At 38.9% G+C, this 23,397-nt stretch overlaps 1 protein-coding gene across 3 annotated transcripts in view; it reads right to left on the bottom strand.

Annotated features, from left to right (window-relative positions):
* The window catches only part of HECW2 (HECT, C2 and WW domain containing E3 ubiquitin protein ligase 2), a 155,113-nt gene that overhangs the window by 94,853 nt on the left and 36,863 nt on the right, over positions 1-23,397 (bottom strand). For 2 of the 3 annotated variants that reach the window (XM_032189786.1, XM_032189787.1), the window contains exon 2: positions 10,607-10,947. In XM_032189786.1, coding sequence (XP_032045677.1) covers positions 10,607-10,898 — 292 coding nt within the window. In that variant the 5' untranslated portion in view covers positions 10,899-10,947. Of the gene's footprint in view, positions 1-10,606; positions 10,948-23,397 lie in introns of those variants that run through there. The other variant, XM_032189788.1, reaches the window with a different exon arrangement.

The raw sequence follows: 23,397 nt of genomic DNA, 5'->3' as shown, positions 1-23,397 counted from the left end.
ACATGCAATAGCCAAAAGGTCTGCAAAATTGTGTAGGTCAATGATGGTAGAGATTCATTAGTTTAAGTATCTTGAAAGCACCTACAGATAAAAATATTTCCACTATTATTTTAAAATTCTTATCAGAGTATTTTTAAGAACAGCAATTTCCCAGGGACTCCACAAGCAAACCACAGAACCTCAAATTTAAATGCAACTGGAAACAAAGGCTCACCAGCTCAGCTACTCTCAGAAATATAAGTAAACCCAGAGCATAAATAAGTAATTACAAAAAGCACAGTCAGACTTGTACTCCTATTATAGCAGCCTACAGACCGCATCCCATCACACCCTCTCTGCTGGAGTCGCTGCTGAATGTCGCAGCCAAGCAGGTCTAGCAGTGACTTACAGCCCACAGGGACAGCTGCTCTCCTGGTTATAAGCCACTTGAGCTACCTCTGCTGCTCTCCCTCATCCAACTGAAAAAGCTAAATCAGCAGAGATAGGCTGTACTCTTTGGAGAGTAAGTTCCCTGACGGTTTACCTCCCAGCTCTACTGACTGGAAGAGCCGTACCAGTCCAAGACAGGGAGCAGAAGAACAAGACTGTGAGAGAAGGAAAAGGAGAAAGCAAGACCAAGGAGAAATCACGTCTTCAGTCACTACTGCTGATGATGTGAGTTGTACTTCTCGATTATTTCATGAACAGTAAAAGGGGTTCCTGTAAATCACATTTATGTTGCTCTTATGTAAATCTCTACATTTTCCCGTCATAACCTGTACTTCCACTCAGTCTAAGGGGCAGTAAAGAGTAGCACTGAAGACAGTAATCCACACTAATCTCAAAAGTGGTAATTTTTATTGAACTGCTTGAGCAGAAGAGCAGTACATGCAATTAAGTGTGCTGTAATTAAGACTGGTTTCTAAAATCAAAATCTTATGTGATAATGATTCAAAATGTCTAGCCAAACGAACAACAAAAGCCATAGCTTGGTAAAATCCAACTAATGTCCAGAGGGTTGTGTTTGATTTTACTTGCAGGAAACAGATTGTTGTGTTTTGTTTAAAAAAAAAAAAAAAAAAAAAAATGGAAAATACACTTTACATCCAATCACTCAAATATTTTAGAAGAACACATGAAAGAAATAGTGTTGTTGGCTTTATGATTAAGTACTACCCCCATCAAAGATTAACAACACTGAAAATCTTACCCATTACTGACTTTGATGGCTTGTCGCATACCTATTCAGTACCTTGCAAACAACTGCCTGACTGCAAGTCTGATAAAATTCAGAGATACATCTATGTTGAAAAAATGGTCAACTGAATTTTCTCTCTCCCTGCAGGCTGCCATCTGCTGAACTATGTCATGCATGAAACTCTATACACAAATTAGACTACAATGAACATAGAAAGATGTTCCTTTTTTTAAGAGGCCATTATTGAATATTTATCTTAATGACAGTGGTACGTGCCTGGTATTGTGCTACAGCTTTCCACTACGTGTATTTCATCTTATAAAGTCAAACCCATTTAGACTTAATTGGCTTCATATGCAAGAAAGCTTCCATGCTTGACAGTAAAGACGAAACATGGATTAAGGTCCTGATCCTGCAAGGCAAGGAATGCCTTCAATTCTTAGTTCTCTTCATGAGCAACATCTGATAGGTCCAAGCTTTCAGTTAGAATCTAAAGTTATCCTGGTGTACAACTCCTCTCACGTAAAGCATATTTATAACCACCAGAATGCTTAAATCCTCCATGCAGAAAGAATTCATGGACCACTAGTGTTGATACAGTCTTTGCTGATGAATATTTCTAGTGGCAACTGAATAACAATGATCAGAGAATTATTGCCAGTGAAAAGCAGGAACTCAATTTCTAATCATACTTTCTGTAAGGAAATTAGGAACTGGTAACCTATATTCATCAAGCCTCCTTCTGCACAGCGTTAAAGAGGGCTTGATGTTAACAGTGATGTGCAACAACAGATCAAGCTCAAACTGAATTCCTACATACGTACTTTATGAATAAATAACACTTGTCCATTCCCTTTAAGACCTGATTATATGCAAGTTATTTTGAATATATTCTATAAAATTTCAGAATAACCTCCTTTACCTTCTCTGAGTCCTTTATATTACAAATCTTGCTTCTTCCATGCAAAGTAATGAATTTCTGCAGCATTTTTTCCTCTTCTCCTTAGCACAATACATGGGAAACTACAATTACTTTTGTGGAAATTGTATGCTTTTTTGTTTTGCATTACTGCAGAATGTAAAGGAATATAAAGGATTCATAAAGTCCAAGGCCAGCCCAGGAATGACAAAGGCAATTAACCTACCTTTTTTTTTTATATTAAAAAAAAAAAAAAAAAAAAAAACTGTCAAGGACTGCCGACATATTAGCGATGCAATGAATGATTAGTGGTTTGAAATACCCCAGAAGACTGAACAGTTGGACATTAACTTCAAATGACTGCTAGACAAAGGAGGCAGATCTTGTGAAGAGAGTCCGAGCAGATCTTGGAACAAAGCTCTAAGCATGGGATTTGCTAGCCAGAGAATTGGCTGCCCACCAGAGCGAGAGCGCTGGAGGCCAGGATGCTGCCAGGCGGAGAGACAGGAAACACTGCCAATGCAGGCATTTGGAAGCTTTGCTTGTCCCAAGGAGTAGACGCCAGCTAAGCACAGCCAGCCTGTGTTCTTACAGCACCTTCACCCCACACCAATGCTTCTCTGATGCCAGACACGTCTTGATGGGCTTTGCTAGGAAAGGAGGCCTACCAGGATCAATACTTGAGTAACTTTCTCCAGTTATAATTTAAAATTTTGCTTATCAGCATATACTAAGTGGTTTTATTAAACACATCTACATATAAGCTGCTAGTTTCAGTGTCCTACTATGCATGTGTTTCACCTTTTCAAGGGATACCAGTTTTAATTACAGTGCTCACGTCCTTAACATACATATAAAACACTCAGCTTGTAACACTTCCCCATTAATTCAGATTCTTAGGGTCATTGATAAATCTGTGCAGATAAAGGAGCCAAGAACTTCATAAAAAATTTAAAGCAGGAATTCTAACACTGTGCATAATGCAAAACTAATCCATAATCTATTACTTACATGAAACAGATCCATAAATGAATTAATGCAACTACTTTCTCAGCACAGTTGTCAGTGACTTCGAATACATTTTCAAAATTGTTTTGAAAATACTCTATGGCATGTTGATTTGATGATAGAAAACAGCTCAGGAAGTGTCTTTAAACAGCAAAAACAAAACCTAGAATATTGTAGTGTGATATTTATGTCTGGAAGAAGTTCAAGCTGTGACAAAGTGTTGCCAGAACATCTAAACCTTACAGTTAATTGTGTTTTTAATTTTGAGATACCCCTGACCTCAAAACTAGACAAAAGTAGCTTCAGGGATGACTCTTTCAGCTGTGTTGTCAGCTTTCCACTGCAAAAGGTTTTGGCATGACAGCATTTATAATCCTTTAGATAGAAAGCAGTGTGCTTCCCACCCTGCCTTTTTGATGGCAAGTGGCTGTTCCAGCAGATGGGAAGACAGCAAATATAAACGTTGGATAATGTAAAACGATATACATTTCTGAATTCATAATATTCCATTTTACCATAATGTTGCCTTGTGTTAGGGTGTCTTTTTATTTGTTTGGAAAAGGTGGGCTTTCATTTTGTTTTATTTTTTTTTTTAATCAGGGAATTATTTTCCTTTCTCCTTAAAATAAATATTGTGTATTTTAATGCATATATGTGTATTTTTGTTTTATGAGTGTGTCTTAATAAGGTATCTGCTGCATGCAAGAAAAACACAGAGAAAGCACCTTTTATGCATTTCTTCTAACTTTTGCAGTGAAGAGCGTAACACACTGTTCACACAAAGAGCACAAAGCCAGGCTCCTGGAAGTCTAAGCCAAAGCCTCTACCAAGGACCAAGCTGGGTAGGGACTGACTTCTACACAGAAAGTCACGCCCACGTTTTACAGATTTCAGCAACAGCCAACACTAGGAGTAATTGCAAAATATTACTGCTATGCAGAGTAAATAGCCACAAGAAATTAATAGTACTGCTCAGATTTTCAGATAAAGTAATCATATTGCTAAAAACAGGAAGGAAAAAAAAAAAGCAAGTAAGTAATCAGGTTTTTCCAGAAGATAATGAAGTTATTATTTTGTATGTATTCTATGATGGAAACCAGAGAAATCTTTTGAGGATAAAGTATCTTAAAATTTTATAATCTCTCTGTCTAATTTAAGCCATTACTGTAGATGTACTAAAGGCAGTTTACGCGAAAGCTTTTTTCTTTTTAATCTTGTCTGACATGTAATGGAAAGGCTCCAAACTTCACTACCCTAGGAGGCTTAGTATAAACCTAGATTTCATCTAAATTGCCCTATATAGCTCTGCATCAGGTTGTTTTTGTTTTGTTTTGTTTTGTTTTGTTTGTTTGTGTGTGTGTGTGGTGTTTTTTTTTGGTGTGGATCCATGCTGTAGGTAAAACAAAAAGTCAAGCAGCCTGTGAGAAGAAGATGAGGGGAATAAATATAATGACCTTTGGTAGCTAGCATTTTAAATGTGCTAAGGCTCTCTAGAATAAGGGCATGCATCTCATAATTAGAACTCCATAAATTAGGACAAAAATAGGCCAACCCAGGCAATTTGGCCATGGGAGTTAATCTATTTAAACCAAATGTAGGGTTTGTTTCTCTCTCCTGAGTTTTTATTCTTTATTCTGTACTTTCAGAATTCTTTATGGGACTTGTAGGCAACCCATAAAACTCATCAAGATTTGGCTTCACTCAGCATCCTGTGAGCCATGGCCGCTCCACCCTGGTACCTGCTTGGGCTGTAAACCCAGGTAGCTCTTGTTCTGCTCACCTTCTTTAAGAGGTCTCACTTCCCAAGGAAGTCCTGGTACACTGCTGCTACAATAACACGCAATGACAAGAAAACCTGGACAGGTTGCATTGGCTTATTGGAACTGAGCTACCATTTCTCCTTTTTGATTCTATCTAGGTCTAAGATTTTGCACAATCTTCCTCACTAAAAGGCCAATATTGGAAAAAAAAAAAAAATCTCTGAAATTAATGTAAAGATTTAGACAGAGTCCTAGCATGTCTACAATGAACATTTACACTTGCTGATCACTGTAGGGCACCTGTAAAACTCCAATAGCTTATATATTGTGTGGAACAAGTATTTGTAACGAACTAGCACAGAGCAAAAGCTGGGCCAGTACTGCACAAGGGAAACTTCACAGGGCTAGGAGGATGCAAGAGGTGTTTGCTAACTAGTGTAGTCTTCTACTGTTTCAAAAGGTGAAGTAAGTTTTCAGTCTAAATCAAACTGTGTTTAAAAAAAAAAAAAAAAAAAAAAATGGAATTGGCCTCTTCTTATTAAGACAAACACTAGAAATTTACCTTTACTCTTCAGATTATTCACAGGTACAGTACCTCCGCTGAAAAGCTCCCCTCTGAATCTCATCCTGCCCTGTCACCTTCAATTGATAATTGATAATCTTCACAACCAGTCCTCAGGAAGAAAGAAGCCCATTCCAAGCAAACTTAAAACTGAATTCAAAATGATAAACCTGTATTTTACATTCAACAATTTCAAGTTTCATGCAACCCTGCTTGATTTACCCCAAGAGAAGCCAATACTCAGAAATAACACTTCTCTGCTTTCACGTAGTCTCAGTGGGACGCCTTTCTGTGCTCCTACAGCTGCACTATCTACATTCTCCACAGATCACGCCTGTGGAGCTAAAAAGCTGCTTTAACAAAACTTCAAGGACAAGACTGTTCAAGAAGTGTTACTGACACTTTAAAGAGTTGAGGCAGTACAAAACCAGAAATAGTCAAGGAAAAAAAAAAAGAGACCTTCCTCCACAGAATACACTGTGTCCCTCGCATACACTTTTCTTCTGGTAATCCTTAGGAACATGCTTGGAAAAGAGACCCTCTGTACACAACAGTCCCTCAGCAAGATAACAGATCACATTTCTGCTATGCAAGGTGATAAAATGGGGGAAAATACACATACGGTACTAAAGCAGAAACCATCAAATTCACACTTGGATCTAAAAGCATTCCTTAAAATATAGAATTGTAGAGAAACTGAGCATGAGTTTGGCTATATAAAATTTTTCATGTTTAAGTTCAACTTCTTGTATTTAACTAAAGATCAAAAGTTACCGTGGAGGAGTATCCTGATGACACTATAGCGAACGAATTCCTAATAAAACGTGCATTATTTTCTACAAAATAGAATCTTTTAGGTTGGAAAAGACCTTTATGATCCCGTCCAATGATCCACCTAATGCTGCAAGTCCACCACTAAACCACATCCCTAAGCGCCATGTCCACATGTCTCTCAAACACCTCCAGGAATGGGGACTCCACCACGCACCTCCTTGGACAGCCCATTCCAAGGCCCAACCACCCTTTCTGGGAAGAAATTCTTCCTCACAACCAATCTAAACCTCCCCCGGTGCAACCCAAGACCATTTCCTCATGTGCTATCACCTGAGAAAAGAGGCCAGCACACCCCTCGATGCAGCCTCCTCTCAGGCAGTTGTAGAGGACGATGAGGCCTCCCCTCAGCCTCCTCTTCTCCAGACGACACAACCCTATTTCCCTCAGATTCTCCTCAGGTGTCTTGTTTTCTAGTCCCTTCACCAGTGTCATTGCTCTTCACTGTGCATGCTCAAGCACCTCGATATCCTTCTTCTAGTGAGCGGCCTAAAACTGAACACAGTACTCAAGGTGCAGCCTCACCAGAGCCGAATAATGGGAGACAACCACTTCCCGTCTCTATTTCCCTACTATTTCTGATACGTGCTAGGATTAAATTGGCCTTCCTAGCCACCTGGGCATACAAGCAATCATATTTTTATTTCTCTCATACCTCCCCACCTTTTTCTTCACTTCCAATATGTATGGAAAAAAAGGCACTGAAAAAGAATGTCAGTTCTTGAGGATAAAATGAGTCTGCCTTAGCCACCTTAGGCTTTCCTGTTTCTAAAAATAAAATAATAATTAAAAAAAAACTATTTTCATAAACATTTAACGGACCAACATTTTGCCGGAGCTGTATCACACTTTTTCTAAGCTCCATCTACTATTCCCCAGTGTAAGCTAATTAGCCATAAACCTCTACATATCACATAGTAGGAAAAACAGTGAGTGGTTACTGACTTTCTTATGATCAACTGTACCAACTGATGTACCTGAAAGAGTGATTTGTACAGTCTCTTAAAAAGAAAGGGATATAATAAGTTTGGTGAAATTCCTCATAAACCACTGCAATTTTAACCATGCGGTAAAACTTAGAACAGAAATAACTGCTTTCTTATGATAGAAAATGAAAGTTAATTGAAGAGCAAATAATGAGAGAATTAATTGAATACATTCATGAATGAAAAGTGAAGACAGCTTCCCAGTGTGTCATTTTCAATTCTGTTTGTAATAGATGTACTCCACAAAATTAATTTGAAGTGAAAATTTACCTGGATTGCTCCAGACCTTTGACAGATCTCTCTGTACTAAAACCTCAGCTCAGAAACGATGATTCATTTTTAGAATTTCTCCATCTGTTCATTTACAGAATTAACAACCACTCGCCCTTCCCAGTGATCCAGCTTTCATTATGAAAGCTAATTGTACAATCAACATAAAAGAAAAAGCCACTGGACTGGGCTTTTGGTTATGCAACGTGCTTTTTTTGTTTTGTTTTGTTGTTTTGTTTTTGTTTTTGTTTTTGTGTGTGTGTGTGTGTGTGTGTGTGTGTGTGTGTGTGTGCACGCACTTTAGCTGTTGTGGGTTTTGTTTTGTTTGTTTTTAGTGAGGGCAAAATATTTGCCTTTTTCTATTCCTAGCTCCCTGAAAAAACAGTGCTTTACTAGAAGATGTGCAGGGACACTGGAGGTACAGCTGGCACACACCTGGAGCTGTCTTGCGTGAGTGACCGCACAAAATCTGTGCTGCTTTCAGCAGGCAGTGCCACAGCAGAGGAACTGCGTAAAGGAAATTGTTTCCATTTTAAAGAAAGACCAGAATGGATAACCTCAACCAAATACTTCAAAATTTTATTAATGCGTTTGGGAACAGAGCTTTTATTTTTAAATATATTCACCCACAAACATCTTTCTCCTAGGAAAATAAGTAGTGTCCGCACTTTCCAAAGTGTTAAATGGGAACTGGGGGTACAGCAATCATTACAAGGGACTGCAAATCCTGGATTATACCCTGCAGTATTTCTGACCAATTGATTTCTCCCTAAACTCCATGTGAAAGCTTGCAAAGCTGGTAAACTCTCAGAACCAAAGTCCACAGGAACAACTTCTAAAATACATGCACACTGCCTTACAACAAATAGCCTGTATCTTAGCTCCATATTTAGCTCCACAGCTTAGCAAGGTATATAAAAATATGCAAATGAAAGGCTTCTCACTATTTACATGTTTATTTACTTTTAAAGATGTTAGATAGTTCAAAAAGTTTACTGAAAAAAAAAACAAAAACAAATCAAAGATAGATAAGAATGCCTATCAGACTGAACACGCCTTTATCTCTCCGTTGTGCAAAATGTGCAATTCCATCGCTCAGAATGAGGAAACCACAAGTCTTAAAGAAATCTGCTCAGATCTATTTTACACTGAGTAACGAAACTCTCACCTATGCTGATAGACTTCAAGTGGCAGAGGAGAAGAAAGCTACATGCTGAAGGAGTTCTGAGACCTTTCGTTACTTAAAAAGAAAACAGGAAACCAGACACACATATCATACTCTGATATTACACAGTAGCATGATGGGGTTTCTAGACATAAGGACATTATTTGGCTATTCCTTATAGGATTATAAGAAGCTGTAGTAACTTAACTTTGTTTTGTGCTTTAGGGGCTTGAAAAACAGAAGGTAGAAACATTTTTAATCATGATAAAGTAGGATAAAATCACCAAAAAAATATTAGAATTTTATAGAAGTACGCTCTACTCCAGTATCTTGAATACCAATCTTGAAGTGCTATAACCTGATTAACCTAAAAATACCTGAAAATTTTCAACTTTTTTCAACTTTTTCAGAGGAAACTCTCAGTGTAATTAAACTAGAAAAAAAAGCTTCATTTTAATGGTTTGTGTATTTTACAGCACAGACCACACTTCAAGCTGCTAATGCTACTGGAAAGATCTGTGCCTTTTGATTATGGAGATGATTGATTTAGGTGGCTTAAACATTAGGACATATCCATAGTTTATTCCAGAAGCTTATGAAGCTTTTCCAGTAGAGTTTTTACAACTAGTTATGCACTGAACAGCACAAGTCCTACTGTCTATTTTGTGGATCTTCAGTAAAGTTGGGGGAAAAAAAAAAAAAAAGCAAGAAAAAGAATAAGACCGGGAAATAGCAGCTCCACACCATGCAACATTAAGTGATGCAGCAACAGGATGTCTTGGAAAAAGCTGGCACAACAATTCTCTGTCCAAATGCCTATTGACTGATTTCACTGCAGTTAGCTCGGTCCCAGCACGGACACAATTCCAGTAGTCAGACCTGTTTCCACCAGTTTCTGCTCCACCTGCTTCTGGCAGGTTACACCAACAGTCTTTCTACATTAGCAATTAGATTCAGAAAAGCAGTGCTATTTTGAAACAGATCACCCAAACATCACAGTTACTGAGCAAAGGTTTAATTCAGAGAGCAATTTTAATGCACATGAACTGGATTCCTTGAAAAGGAGACCAAACCCCATGTGCCTGTACAGCTACCTACTAAATACGCTCCAGTTCCTAGTGGCATCATAAAGATTGTCCTTTGGACAGCTCCAAGCCACATGCACAGCAGGAATGTTTGGATCGCGGGACCTGATTAAACATAATACGGTGTAAAAACCTGAACCAAATATATTGCTGATGTCAGGGTTTTGGCACAAACTGCTTTGACCTACTGATCCACTCCTTTTAAGCCACACTCCTTACTAATGCACAAACTGCCCACAGGCCCTTGCCTGCTAGCTTAGAGCTCTTTTCAGCTCCCTCCTATGAAATATATGCTTCTATGTTCCTCTTGAACAGCACAAAAAAAAGTAGAAAAAAAATTATTCAGAGGATTTCCATCTATAAGAATACTTCATAAACAGAAATTCTCACTCATTCAGAACGGATACAATTTCATTTCCACAAAATCAAAGAATTACACAAAATACCCTTTCACGGACATTAAGAATTTACTTGTCCAAAAAGCTGTATAAATATTGGACAGTAAGTATGCCAAGTTACATGATGAATATGGTACTCTACATTTTCCACTCTAAACCAATCACCCGCAAAAGTGAACACAGAAATCATATGCACATTAGTTGTTTAAGGGGAATGTCCTCTAGTAAGTCACTATGGAACCAGACCTACATTAATAATGTCTTCTCATAGCTCACTGCATTAAGAAAAGCAAAGTGCAATCCAAGGTAATTCTCTGCAATCTTTCCCCGATTTTATCTTTAGATTAATGATGTAGTATGCCAGAATGCGTATCTGAAAAGGAAAGACGAAGTAACAAAAAAAGCAAGAAACACACCAAATTATTACAACATGGTTCTGGCTTACCTATGTGATAAAGTCCAATCCAGTCAGTCGGATCAACTTCTTCTTTAATATCCCAGAAAATAATGAGGTTCTGAGACTGCCCCAAGGTGTATTCATACATGCTGGCTGTCAAACTAGATCTGCTATCTGAGGTCACTAAATCAGTGTCACTGTTGGCACGCTGCAAGTTCATGTTCTCAGCCATGGTGCCCTGAGATGCCAAACTCTGCAGATTCTCTGGGCTCAGAGTATACCGGAGCTGTGGGTTGCGACGTCGCACAAAAAGCAGATGTTCTCGCGCTGAACTGGCCATCTCTTCTGCACTTTCGTCAATTTATGTGAAAAAGTTGTTGTTCAGAGATCTATCATGAAGAACAAAAAAAGAAACAGTTGAAGTGCAACAGCAGGTTATTCAGTCAAACGTTAAACACAGAGGTCTTAGTGCAAAAATATTTTAATTTAGGACAGTTCCTACAGAAACCTAGAATGGATTAGATCTTTTACTTCATTACTTTACCGCTACAGCCACTTAAACTTCTATAAATAAAAAAGCATGAATCATTAGCAACAACATCCAGAGTTAACTACATACCGTGAAATAACATTTATAGGCCAGAATGCAACAGAAAGCGAAGCATCCAAGATAGAATCTATACATTGAATATTTAGAGTCAGAGAAGTGTTAAAGATATTAATAATGTTGGGCATATCACTTCAGTAGCAATACGGTATCACAGACCTATGCTACTATAAAATTATTTTGTAAGGATTTTATTATTGTTATTTTTAAGATACAAACATAGGTTCTGGGATTCTCTACATCAAACAAAAAACATCACATCACTGTCTGAGGTGCGTTAGAATACAGGTACATGTTTAATTAGTCCAAGTCAGTTTATCTGTGAAGTAAGATTTTGTTCTTTTTTTTTCCCCACACATGATAAAGCACAGGCCTTATAAATTCAACATCTTTCTTCTAACCCTGAGTAGATACTACGTGGTCTTCGCTGGAACATCAAGCTAATATCATACCATGCCTTCACATGCAAAACCTGCAGCTCATTATCTGTAATGAGCGAATAAACGTACTACTATTTGAAAATAAGCCCTCACATTACTCACAACTTGAAATAAATCATCAGAAAGGAAGATAGAAACAGGAAAATATTAAAACAGAGGGAACAGCTTGCAGCAGGATAGAATCAGAGATGGGGAACCTCTTGGCATAGAAGGGGATATGGAAATTTCTGTCACTAAGTTACGTGTCTATGACCAAAGCCATTTGCCTTTTTCAAAATATGTCTAAATATACAAACAACCATATATAAGAAAGATGTGTGCGTGTACACATACTAAAAAAAAAAAAAAAAAAAAAAGTAAATGTGATATTTGTGTATTATTCTCAGGCTTTCTTTTTGGTGTCACAGCCTTCAGCTATCACACGCAGATACCTTTGTTGTCTTAAAATAACCTGAGCATTGTCAGACAGCACTGAATGTCAGCTGCTATAACAATCCTGGTTTCCAGCAAGTAAGCTTCTAATTTAGAATTAGGTAGAGCCCATAAGAAATAAATGGATTGCCTGGCCACTTCCAGAGCCTTCGAATTGTAATTAGACCTAGAATAAACTACTGCTATCAATCACACATCTGACAACCGGTTTATTAAAGACACCACTGCCTGCAGAGGTCAAAAGACATTTAGTAAGTAAAAATAAAAAACCACCTAGAGCACTCAGAGATCCCAAGACTGTGATCAACAGAATTAAAAAAAAAAAAAAGTCAACAGTTTTCTTTTCCTATTCATTCTTCTTTCTGCACATGACCCTTCAAAAACTGTTTCTTCCCTTCAGTCCATTTCCCACCACTCATCTTGAATTTTCTTTTTAACATTTCAGTGTATGCACTCTTTCAATGTATCATAGAATCTTTTCATTTTTTGCAAATTTTCTTTGATTTTTTTTGAAATATTAAAAAGAAATTCAAAAAATAAAGTTCAACTCAGCCAGTTGTATGCAATTCATCATGCATTGCACATAGTTCAGCATCAAACATTGCAGAAAAGGAAATAAACAAAAATTGAGGTAATAACTTTCTGCATCCAGAAGCGACATGGAGATTACCATACTTACATCTTAAAATACGCAGGACAGTCTTTCCTGACATGAGCATGCGTACACAAATGTTTTGGCTGCATACACAAAACATTTTATTTTTGGTGCTGGACGTCAGCAGGGTTCACTCATTCATTCTCTGTTGTGTTCCTGGGTACTTTGCCTTTGACACCAACGTCAATGATGAACTTTGCATAACAAGCTCTCTTAAATGAAAGTCTGGAAAATCAGCTTCTTGTTTCTCTGTGCAGCGTCCTATTCTAGATTTGAAAATACTGGGAGACTTTGAGACCAGAAGTATAAATAAGGAATGTTCCCCAGTTGCCTTATGGCAATAACCCATGGAAGCCTACTGAGATCAGATCAGCCCTTGCTTTCCAAACTCTGCAGGGAGGTGAGTCCCAGAGGACACCAACTTCCAAACAACATTATGTGATTCTCCTTTTTTTTTTTTCCTTTTTAGTTTCTTTCTTTCAGCATGTGCTGTTGCCCAGATCCTGTAAACAGCCACACAGAGTGAAAAAGAGAGACCATTTGAGGTTAATTAACAGACTGACTGATAACGCACTAACAAGTTCATTTTCTTCTGTCCCCTATCACGAGTTTTACATTGTTTTGAACCCTTGCGTACAGTTGTTTTACAACAGTCAGGAAGACTGCAAGTTAAAGACAAAGTTTTAAATAGGAGGGATGTAAAAACATCTTTGAGCTGCAGAGCAGTACATTGTACCCGTGGCAACGCTGACATTTGTTGGAACATATTGAAAATTTATATCCAGCAGATGGACAAACTCATCCATGTATAAGCACACATGGGAATTAACTTGTAGTAGCTATAACTATCCTGCACTTGGAGAGGCAAGAACAGCCTGAGAAAATTGTTAGCTCCTTTCCGAGAGTCGATTTTCTTAAGTCTTAATTGTTATCATTTTGGTGAATCATGGGCACAATTACAATTTCTAAAGGTAAAGCAAAGCAGAACTCTACATGCTGAATAGCTGCTCCAATTCTACTTACAAATCTGGGAGTCTAAACAAGTCATGCTTAAACAATGATTCCAATAAATACTCTGTCTTAAAGCCATCGATGTCAATTTGCAAAGAACCAACTAAACTCCCATGTAAATGAGTTCCTATTACAGAAAAAAAAAAAAAAAAAAAAACATTCAAAAAATTCAGGACTCATAGGCTTTCAGATTATTTTTTATATTCAGTGAAACAGGTTGCAAAGGGAACCCAGTACCACATAAAACTGCTACTTAGCAGCTCACAGTAATCTGAGAGGTTCATTAAGGTGATCTGTAAAGAAATAAATATGACATTTGTGTTGTAAGAGAGGAAAAGATGATAGCTATAAAATCCAAGTCATGAGGAGTGATGGAAGAGAGAAAGAGCACCATTCATTTAATTATTTGTAGTCTGCAACTGAGATGAATGCCTTACACAGCGCTTTGCAAAATGACTTGCTTATCTACCATTTGGTTAAGCCTGCTGTTAATAACAAAACTAATAGCACACTAACAGATACATCCTACCAGAGGCTGAAAGTAGGCATTATCCTCCCACCTTCACCTCCCGCTAAGCGCCAGTGAAACAGCATTTGCATGCGGAGCACGCCGTGCTGACAGCATGCCTAATGGGCTCCCTGCACCTTCCCAGACACGGCAGTGCGGGCACTCAGGCTGAGTGGGATCGGAGCAGGAGTTTCACTCCATGCTGGATCAAGTGTGCAAAGAATATTGCTCAACGCAAACCAAAAAATTGAAATGGAATCTAAAGCCTAGGAAAAATATAGGCACGTGAGAATTACTGGATAGCAACTTCAGCAAAGTATTTCAGTTGTAAAGTAAAACCGGTACCAAAGCAGCTTATCCATATCACAGGGTTTTTTTTCTTCAGCACTTCACAAGAAGCTTAGAGAAAAATAGGACTGATTTTATTTTCATTTCTGACTGGCGCAAAATCAGGATTACTTTTTATCTAAATATACCTCTTAATTACTATTCACAGACGGACCAGAACTGGGAAAAATAGAGTTTTAAAGGTTCCATACAATACACAAAATACAAGTAGAATAAATCCATTTGACTTTAGTCTTCTTCACTAAAGGAGATTCCAAAGCAATGTCAAAGCATTTTTGACACAAACACTCTACAGTTTAAAAAAAAAAAATACATGAATGAAAGTCTGGGAAATCCAGCACAGGAATAGCCAAAAAAAGCATCCCGCCATACAAAGCAACACAGAGCTCACATGCTGCCCTGTTTATCTTACTCATAACCGTGATTCACTTCGTGTTTATGCAGCGATCTCTCATGTGCCTTACGGGTCTCGCTTGCTGCCTCTTCCCGCAGCATCTGCTGCAAACAGACTGCAGGGGCTGGCCCTGAGTGCCACAGCCGCCTGCTGCACCGCGGGACAAGGCTGGAGCTGCGAGCAGTGACCCAGGGTGCTGCTGAGGAAGCACCAATAAATGCATTTCGTCTGGAGCCTGGCTGCATGCCTCAGCCCTGCAACACCACCCATCAGCAAGGATGGCTGACGGGGAAGAGGAGCGAGTGCTCCATGCACCGGCACCCCATGGGCAGGACACGTCCAGCCTAACCTGCCCCAAACAGTGCTTGGTGGCCCTCCCTGATGCCACTCACTGGCAGGGATGAGCAACCCACATAATCATGCCGGCAAGCAGAATGCACTGAGAACACGGAGAGCAGCAAACACGTCACATGGTGTTTCCCAGTCACACGGTGTGTGGCATTGCCTTATGCCATACAAAGATTTCCAATTGCCACAACAGATGTTTGTAAAGTAAAGTAAAGGCCTCAAACTGACCAGCTTTGAGCTCATAGGGGCTGAAATATAACTTTTATCTTGAATAAATTCAGAACTTCAGAGGCCTTCCTCCCAACAGAATTCAAAGCCAGCCTGTTTCGTGGCTGTAGCTCTTTCCAGCTGATATTTCCATTTGAAATATGCAGTACATCCCAAAACATCTATGCACAAATTTCCTTCTGATATTGGCTTTGACACCACCCTCCCACCCCCCAAATTCTGCACCGAGCACTTCAAACACCTGCCAGCAAGTTAAAATTCTTCATTTCAGATTTCTGAGAGTCTCATATCAGAGAAGGATACACACACACACTTCTTGCACAATAGCTTTTACAACATGTTTGGTGCTAATGTACTGAAGTATATTTAAAATGCTTATTTAAAATTTATGTTTAAATCAATTACTTCAAATTAATACACTTTAACTAAACATCTTTCGTTTAGCAATTAGTGATGCGCATCCACCTCCAAAGCAAAGAGCAGGCGCCTTCTTTCTGCTGGCTTGTAGTGAGATGCAGCTGCTGAACTTCCTCTCACTAGTGCTAACTTGTCAGTTCTTTAGTACTTTTCGTTTCCCTTTATATTGAAGCATTACTATTAGTACACATTTTTAGTGATTTTTAACATGGCAGATGTGGACGGATGGACCCCTACTGGTGACATTTACCTGCTATTTATTTGGAAAAATCATGGGTAGCTGATCTTGCCTGAGATAAAGGGAAGAGCTTAGTAGCTCTTTAAGTTTCCTTCCAGACCTGTTTTCTGGTACTTCTATGACTATCTGGAGACACGGATTTGGTCTGGGAAAAAAACAAAAACAAAAATGAACAAACAAACAAACAACAACAAAAAAAAAAACAAACAAGCAAAGATGACACGAAGCATCTTTTTCTATACTGACAGAAATAAGAGAAAAGCTTCAGCTTTCTGCCCAGAGGCCCATCTTCTTTCAGGATTTGTCATTCCTCCTGGAATATTTCCAAGAATTTCTGCTCGTCACATTTCCTGTGATCCACACCATGGAATTTCTCTCTGAAGGTATTTTTTCACTGTCTGATCATTAGGACTTTTCCTTGCTAGCTACTGTTTTATCAGATTCAAGGAAAGCTAACCCATTTGGATGCTCCCTATTCAGCCATTCCAAATATCAGCAAATGTAAAAATTGTCACAACATTCAAGTGCCAAGAAAGATCAGCCAGTCATGATCTCTGTTTTTTTCCACTGTTTAACAAGCAGAGGATAATACAGCCTTTTTACTTCCATGACCATGGCTATATTCTAAGTCTTCAAGATGATTTAGCATGTGAATTAATCAACCTGCATCCTGTAATAGAATTTTAGTATTTTTCCAGCAGATCACGAAGTTTGATATTTCAAAAATATAGCCACCATAATATTATGCAATTACAGCCCTAGCATATGAAGCAGAAAACTTATGAGAGCCTGCAGCTAAAATGTAATTAAACCTGTTCAATATTGCTGCATGGAATGCTGAATACACATTAGATCTGCATATTTTAAATAATAATAAATTATCCAGGTAAGCAATGTGAACAAGTCCAGTGACTGGTACATTAGAGGAATAAAAGAGCACTGTAAACCTACAGAATTTGTGATTGAAGTAAAAGAAAAAGAGATATGCTATAAACTTGAAAACTCACATTGTTATAACTCTGACACCACTGTTTTGTTTTAATTACAAGGCTGTTAAATATACCTCGGAGAGATGAGAAGGGAAAGATGCTTCTCTCTTTTCCCCAAGTTCTTCTAAACTTGGGCACACTGATAGTAAATTTGTATTCAATGATTTTCTTGAGTAGCCAGTTTGGGATATTTCTTTAATTTCTGGTGTTCTTTTTACAAAAGAGAATATATTCAAAACGATATGAAACTATCATCATAACCCTTAAAAACTGACACATAATTTAAATGACCTTTAATTGTCTTTTTTAATGGAGTTAACTTCAAATTTAATTCAACTTTATGTTAATTGGATAGTAACCATCCAGAAATTGTTGTATCCAGAAGATCAAACAGATTAAGTTAAATTCAGAAACATGTTATTTTTCTGCTGATCTGCTTATTTTTTCCTCTAACAAAGCCCCTAGCCTTCCATAATATGACAATTACTGGATACTTTTAAAAGCAGCTTATAGCCGAAAGCAATGATGATGAAAGAACTGACTTCTGGAAACTGTGTTCAGGTATTTTAAGGTAATAGTAAAAATTAATGTGCTGAAATTTGACAGCGATTGATATTTCCATACAGGAGAGAGGGGTAAGGGAGGCGGGGTGGAAGAGAGGGAAGGGGGAAGAAAAGGGGAAGCAAAGTGCACATGCACACTCTTGTCTCCTTTGGACTCAGATCTGGTGATTCAGCTCAGATGTTAAACATCAGCTCCGATTACAAAACCACCACGTAATATAGACTGGCTGAAAATCTTCCCTAAGGTAAAAAGCATATAGTTCAGCATAAATATGCATTTTTAAAAACAGTCTATGCAGAGCGTTATACAGCCAGAGACTAGCTCAGTTAATTCAGAATGTAACAGAGTATCTGAGACCTTTTCAATGCATTTCCACACAGTTTGTTTGGAAAGCTGCTCCTATATACTTGTGTATCTAGCAGGAAACAACTATTTGGCACTCTCATTACCTTAGCTGCTTGAGTAAGGCTTACACCTTCCACCCACCAGCTGTGAGCTCCTTCCATCAGTGAGTTCTTCCTCGAGCACATTACAGAGATCCAGCTGTTGGAAGGCTTCGGTGCATGGTGTCTGATGGGTGGACACAGCGTGCCAAGGAGCGCAGGAGGCACTGCTGTGCTCTCGGTCCGACTGGGGGTATCGGCTCTCACACAAACGTCAGCATGGAGCTGGCTGGTACGCAGATCTGGCCACTGCTCAGATCAGTAAAAGGTCATGAATCGGCATCCAGAGACTAGCATTCAGAAGTGATATAGCTTGCTGGAGGCTTTTCTAATTTTCTGGGTTTAAAGGCTAAATTTGTTGTGGCCACTACTTGAGCCTTGCCCTTATTCAAGCAAACCCAATACATTACAGCATGAGATCCAAGACAAGACTTGAATCTTAGTACCAGAGAAGTACTCCCAAACAGCAATGACGGTGATACCTGTAAAATGGTCATTGTTCAAAAAAGAACACAACAGTTTTCAACAATTTCTTAAATTAAGTCCTTCTCCAAGTAAAAAGCCGCAATCTTAGCTCTTGGCAGCATACGTGCAGTTACACTGGTTTTGGGGTATGCTCACTGACACATTCGCTGTGCTGCTGTCCCCACAGCTAAAAGGACCCTAAAGCATTTCAAGTTAACTCAGCCTGGCCAAGCACAGTGTTCAGTAAAGAAGGCTCAGAAAACCTGTCTGAATTTACACTGAGGAGATTATGGAGAATTCATACAATCCTTTCTGCTGTGGCTGCCAGGCTGTGACCTCCAGCTGGTCTGCAGATGTATCTTTGTCTTGCTCCGCGGATACACAAGAGGATATCCAGGGCCTAAAAGTCATCCCTGCCTTTCACCTGAGGTAGCAATACAAAAGCTGCACACAGATTTAAGTAAAAAGTACCTGATATACTCCTTTCCTCTAGACTATTTACATAAAAAACAACAAAATGTGACTGGAAATGTCAGTACAGTCACACAGGCAAGAGGCTATGTTCAGAAGGCATTACGCAGCCCCTCAGCCTCCTCCTGCAGTGGAAGCCATTCTAACCAACTTTATTTCTTTCACTAATCTTGTCTGGAGCACAACCCCTTAAAGAGTTGCCAGTCAAAAATTAGGCGAGATTGGAGGCACAGATGTGTAGCTATCAAACCCAGCATATTACCAAGCTATGTCCTTGGGTAATTCGCCCTACAATATTACTCTAGGGAAATTTAAACTCAGAATCCCCACTGCCACAGATTTGATCTTCAGTATTCATGACACTGATCTATCCATTGCTAGCTGCTGTTGATTGGTTGTCCTGAACAATTTCCTTTCAAGTACTGATGCAGTTGCTCTCAGTTTAGCTGTCTGACATCAGGTCACATAATCCACCCCAAATACAGTCCCCTTTAAAAGTCTACAGCAGAAAGACTTCATAGTCTCTGTGAGAAGGTACTTTGCCACAGGATGAGGAAATGTGAACAAAATTATCCTCTGAATAAAATACTCATTCTTACATATGTGAAAGCTTGTGAGAACATAACTTCATGAAAAACTGGGCACCTGTTTAACTTCCTCCTGTCCTGAGGACTTCTGGAGCACTATCAGTACCAGCCCAGAGTTCCCAATCCATACTCGTTCTCCCCAGGCTATTTTTTCCACCACAAGGCATAGTAAAGCCCAAAACACTAAACTTTTACAGAAAAGAACAAGTCAGCATGTGTCTGCCCAGAAGAAAGTATAAAATGCCAAAAGGCCTGACAAGCAGCAAAGAAAAACTGTGTTGCTTTGAAAAGGAAAGGAAAATTGCCAGACAATTCAAAAAGCCATTTATAAAGCAATGTGCTTGACAGAAAGAGAAGTAGCACAATTATTTACTACTGAGTATGGGAGTAGTTCTGCAGCTTCATTCCAAGTGTCACACCCATAAAGGGCAGCTGTATTTTATCTATGCTTCCAAAAGCCTGATTCAAATACTTGCTTGGCAGTTATTAAAATATAGGATACATACTATGCAAAATGTGTTTTTAGATAAATGTCTTAATTCACTTTTAAGCTTGAAAACCATTCTAAACTGATGGGAATCCCTGAAATGTAAAACAAATTTGAATTAATATTGTTGGTTCCACCCATGCAAATCCAAAACAATCCTTCCCCTTGTCATGCCCATATAAGCTCAGCTGTCTGCCACATAAAGTAGATTTCATTCACTGAAATGGTACCAAGCAAAACAGGTTGACTTTTCACACTCAGAGATTCCCATGTTATCAGGAAACACAGGAATGCTTTGTCCTTTTTGAAGTGGCACACCCCTTCAGTTCATCATGTCATTTATTCATTTTTGCTACAATGGGGATATTGTCAGCTTGAAAAATGGTATTTCTGTGTGTAAAACATGTTCACTGACTTCAAATTGAAGAATTCCATTACTGAAACATGCTAGCAGACTGAAAATAGAATACAGAAAGACTGTCTGTGGAAAAATAATATCCCTGGTTTGCCATGTCCGAGAAGTTCCAGCCTGGCACCCTGATCAGCGGGTGGAGCGGGAGACATCTGAAAGAGACTCAGTTGGTCCCCTTAAAGAGGAAAGAAAAATTAAAACCAAACAAACGCTTCATGTACCTGAGTCCTGCAGATGAACTATCAACACAATCAGCAGAGCAAGAAAAGAGGAAACAATTGTTTCAAGGAAACTGACAAATGTTGCTGCAATGAATTTAAACTGCCCATCAACATACATCTAAATTTCTCTTCTCCTGCCCCTTTTACCCTTCTGGTATTTCAACGAAAAGCATTTTCCCACTTTTACTCTCCCCAAGAAGGGCTACATTTCATAAAGATTTTAGGACACTCTTTGGCTGAAACACAGTTCAAACGCTTCTGTTTGCCTACAGTTTCATGGAACTTTCTGCCTGACAACACAGGCATCAACTACTGAAGATCTCCTGAGACTCGCAGCAGGAGAACTGTTAGCCAAGCCACACAAAGGCAGCGTCCTTTGCTTGCTGACTCTGCAGCCGTGTGTCCTTAAGGAGCAGGTGCCAATAGCAAAACCTTTTCGATCTTATTTTCTTTTGCGTAACAGTACTCCTAGACTCAATGGAATTTCTTTCAATCAGCTTTTTTGATTACCTGTTTTCATAGCACTTCAAGACACATAGAAACTTGTAGCTAAAAGTGAACAATCCCACCACATACGTGTTCTTTTTACAGATTACAGAGTACTACCACAGTAACCAATGCTGCTGAAGTGCAATACTGACTATGCTCAGTGTACCAAGTTACAAATCCTGCAGAGAACTGAACAGCTGTGAATGTAATCTTTGCGGATGGAAAGCCCTAAAGATTTTCTCCTCCAGTCAACTTACTAGTCCTACACTCCTTTAAACTGTTTCCTTGTGACCTGTGGAAAAGAGCCTCCAGTAACGAAGGTGTCTGTCTGCAGCCTGTTTGTCTGTGTTATGCACTGATGCTCATCTGCTGCTGCAATGAGAAAGTCCGTGGGGAGGTTCACCAAGGTGCTGATGATCTTGCCCTCTTATTCTGACAGGATGCATCGCTTTTAATATTCAAAAGATGCTGAGTTTATAAAACAAACCAGTCCTATAAATAAGAAAACAACCTAACAGCAATTTTCAGGTTGTCTTTTACAAAGCAGAAAATAGTGGCATGCAAACATTTCCCAATCTAACAAATCGTCTTATAGAAAGACAAATTGCAGTTTCATACCCTACTCGAAAAATATATTCTTCCCAGGAACATATTAGCTCAGAATTTCATGCTTGAACGCTACAACAGAATTATTATGCACCAACTGCTTTACTATCTTACTGAAAGCACTACTTAACCAGCTGAAATGTTTGCTTAAAACTGTTTAATTCAATACGTATAGTACTTCAGTTTTACTAAAAAATAAGTCAGATTGGTCTAGTTACTCTGAATTGGACTAACACTATTCCACAACTGTGCAAGTCAGATAGATTAATTTCCAGTGAAATGTTACTAACTGAAGGTGCCTGCATTTATTACGCTGTAGCATGGACAACAGTAGGGCATTCAGTCATTCTCTGTGCCATACTGAGCCTCTGTCTGCTTAATGCTGAACAACTGCAGAGCAATTGCTGATGCTGATTGCTGATGTTGGCAGAGGTGGGGACCACAGTTCCACAGAGCAGCTAAAAGCACAGCCTTCAAAGAGAGGACTGGAAGGGAAAAGTGATGTGGATAGGAAAAAAGTTTTCACTATTTAACAGTTTACTGACTTACAGTTCACAGTTCATAATCACACACCAGAGAAGCAAAAAATAGTTCAGAGTCCTAAGGCATTCCACAATGACAAAATGATACTCCTGTAGTAACCCCATAGACCACCATCACCTGCAGGTGTAACCCAGTACACATTTGTCCAGGTCTGGTCTGTGCTCAGCTCAAAAAAATTACTTGAGCTAGAACACAGACCATTAGGAAGATGGAAATACAAATACTATCATGCTTTCTCCCCCTGTGAATACACATTACAATACATTATTTAGTTCAGTAGTTTCTGTTCTTGGAGGATTAGTGATGCTTTGCTCACTTTCTGCACTAAATGAAACAGAAAACCTTCCAAATCTAAATGAACAAGTAATGAAAAGACAATAATACAAAGCGTGCTATATAAAGATGAGGCCTATTATGAATTAATACTTTTATTATTAAATATGCACAAGGTTTTAATAAGTAGAGCTAAAAATAGTGACATGCATCAGAGGATTTCTACAGGCTCTACAATTTTCATTCATCTCCATTCTGCAAAGAATTGGGCCACTGCTAAGAGCACTCTCGCTGCACATTTTTACACTGTTGTCATCGGCTCTAATGCATCGTTGCGGAAAAAAGCCTCTGGGACCCAGGCATAAAGGAAGCTCACAGAGTGTGGGTCTTCAGCTAAGTTTTGAAGCAATCAGTAGCAAACTGTGTGGGATTTCAGTCTGCTCAGCCCTCCTACTGACAGGCACACCTCTCTCAGCAGCCCAGTCCCCATCCCCAGTTTGTGTGGTTATTAGAGAGAACCCATCTGAGAGAAGCCTCCTGCACCAGACAGCACACAGCAGCAGATTTAACCACTAGAGATGAAACGAAAAAAAGAAATATTCAAATCTTTAGGTTTTATTTTATTTTTTTAATACACACATGCTCCTCATCCTTTCTTCATAC

This window comes from Aythya fuligula, chromosome 6 (assembly GCF_009819795.1).
Source record: "Aythya fuligula isolate bAytFul2 chromosome 6, bAytFul2.pri, whole genome shotgun sequence".
Lineage (NCBI taxonomy): Eukaryota > Metazoa > Chordata > Aves > Anseriformes > Anatidae > Aythya > Aythya fuligula.
The sequence above is the reverse complement of the archived record's forward strand: the minus strand, read 5'-3'. Positions and strand labels throughout refer to the sequence as shown.